General features: G+C 37.4%; 1 protein-coding gene across 1 annotated transcript in view; it reads right to left on the bottom strand.

Moving 5' to 3' along the window:
- LOC108623811 (phospholipase DDHD1-like) overlaps positions 1 to 2,346 on the bottom strand; it is a 2,730-nt gene continuing 384 nt past the window's right edge. The window contains exons 2-7 of the mRNA XM_026812630.1: positions 2,226 to 2,343; positions 2,044 to 2,150; positions 1,631 to 1,944; positions 1,233 to 1,515; positions 1,020 to 1,160; positions 1 to 790 (exon numbers count right to left, since the gene is read on the bottom strand). Of these exons, the coding sequence (XP_026668431.1) occupies positions 645 to 790; positions 1,020 to 1,160; positions 1,233 to 1,515; positions 1,631 to 1,944; positions 2,044 to 2,150; positions 2,226 to 2,343 (1,109 nt within the window). The 3' untranslated portion in view covers positions 1 to 644. The remainder of the gene's footprint in view (positions 791 to 1,019; positions 1,161 to 1,232; positions 1,516 to 1,630; positions 1,945 to 2,043; positions 2,151 to 2,225; positions 2,344 to 2,346) is intronic.

Below are 2,346 nucleotides of genomic sequence, written 5' to 3'. Positions count from 1 at the left end.
TGTTTCTTTAATCAAAATAAATTTGCTAATAACCAACAACAAAATGATTCGATCATTTAAATAATTGTATATTCATCCTATCGTTTATGGGGGTGCCACTCAAGTGCCCAGAAAAATAATTGTCATCTTTTTATGGGAATACAATTTTTTGGAATTCACAATTCACTTGGAATTTTATTCTTCAAGCTTTAAAATTACGTTTCAATGTATGAATACCCTGAAACAGATTTTCTATTAAATTATTCACGATATTCCCATATAAAATTATGAGAAGTAATCTATTTCTCAGGGGGCTGGAGTGGCTAAATCGTGGAATGATATGCGTGTTATAAACAGGCAATATTTTAGAATACGTAAAGTCGACTCTGATTCAGGCTCTGAGGCAAAATCGTATTTCGTTATTTGTTTGTCTTTTTTTTTGGATGTGAAACTCGACCGTGCTAATGTTAAATTATGCGAGCGATATAAAACAATTGCGTATAATCTACGATATTATTGTATCCTTTTTTTCCCCCATTATCACAGATCGTTTTGTCGGTAGGCCTACTTAAGATATTGAATTTTAGTTAAAGGCCTACTAGTGGACTAGTAAATTTTCGTAGAATCTAATTGCATTCCGTTTTAAATAGATGTACAAACCAACATCACGTTTCTAACGTTGGGAATAGTCGTGTTAGCACAAAGTAGGCTACGTCGTAATTGCTCCAATACGTTGTATGAGCTGCTAATGTGTATAAGTAATTTCTTCCTAAACTCGCTCGGAGCACGTAATCCAATCGTTCTGTTAATTCTAATGAAGTACAAAGACATATGATTATTCTATGAATGTTAACGTTTCTGTACATCTGTGTCTCACTCGATTTTCACATCTCAGCAAGCCTTGTTTGGAACACTTTTCACTACGAGCAACCATCGCGAGAAAATCAAGATGAAAATCGGATGAGACACTACCAAAGAGAGAAAGAGAGACATATAACGAAAATCTACAGATAGCCGATATGTATATATATTATTTTTACCTTGGTCCGGTTGGATAGACGTAGGAACACCTTCCTTAACGTTCCAGCCAGCTCGAACTAATCCCCAAAGACTCCAACCTTTGTCCGGCGTACGATTAGATATATCTACAGGATTTTCGTCTCTCTCATCGGTGTCTGCAACTAAACACAATCTACCTTAGACATATGTACATAAAGCGAAGATAAAACGTATGGAAACTGTTGAAGCTGTACCTGAAGTAGGAAAAGGTTGGTCGGCGTTAGTTATCGTTGGAGCCGGCTGTTCCGCTTGTTGGCCCTCCCCTCCTCCGTACGGTGGTATAAGAACCGGTTCAATTTTGCTATATTCTCTCTCTAGGAGCGGTTCCATTCTATAAGCTACGGGATCAGACCAGTGAAATATATTGTAAAATCGTTTGCATAAACCTTGAGGCATCACGTCTGTTTTGTTCGATAGAGGTGTACGTAATGCGAGAAATACTGATAGCGGAGAACCCAAACAAAATAAATTTTCAATCTGGAACGATGAAAAAAATTTATTCGAAAAATCTCTAAACGGTACGTTGAATCAAGTTTATGTTCGTCGTATATAAACGTTAGGCAACGTGTACGTGTGATGTACTGACACTTACTGGAAATTGTAATCGCTGTTTGAAAATTTCTTGAGTCTCTGGGGACGGCGGTCTCGTATCCGGACCCATCCAACCTGTCACGATATCATAAACGATTACGCATCCCAACGAGTGTGCTAGAATCGAGACTTTCCCTTTCCATCCGGGATGACGACTAGCGAACATGAAGTATAATCTATTCAACTCTTTCTGCAAGCCTGCTCTTACTTCCCCACCGTAAAGAGGACTCGTATAGTAGAGTATGTCCATTGCCGAGTTATTTAACAAGTGCCGTATGCTCACTACGCTAAATGGTGTGATAGCTTCTACTATACCTAGAAATTATTGTTTATGTACAACGCTTAGTAGGATTTACTTGATTGAGTAAATGTATAGCTAAAAATAGATACACTCTGTAAACTTTAACCACGTACCTCCGTCGAGTTTCAACGACGATCGCCATTCAACGGGGAAAAATTCAACTCTGTAATTCGAATTAGGAAAGTATTTCTGTTTCAACCAATCTACGCAATCCCTGAATCTAACAAACAATAAAGAACGGTATTAGATTTCTTCTTAAAATGCATAATAATTGTTAGTTATATGATTTACGTACAAAGTTGTATTACGAATAATCTTTCCGGTATCTCTCTTTTGACCAATCCCATGAATAACGAATATTATGTGATCGATATCCTGAGGTTTATCTTCCATTACCGCAGCGACTTTAAACCCTC

This window comes from Ceratina calcarata, unplaced genomic scaffold (genome assembly GCF_001652005.2).
Source record: "Ceratina calcarata isolate Rehan_Ccalc_2016 unplaced genomic scaffold, ASM165200v1 scaffold291.2, whole genome shotgun sequence".
In the NCBI taxonomy this organism is placed as follows: Eukaryota; Metazoa; Arthropoda; class Insecta; order Hymenoptera; family Apidae; genus Ceratina; species Ceratina calcarata.
This window is presented reverse-complemented; position numbering and strand designations above follow the sequence as displayed.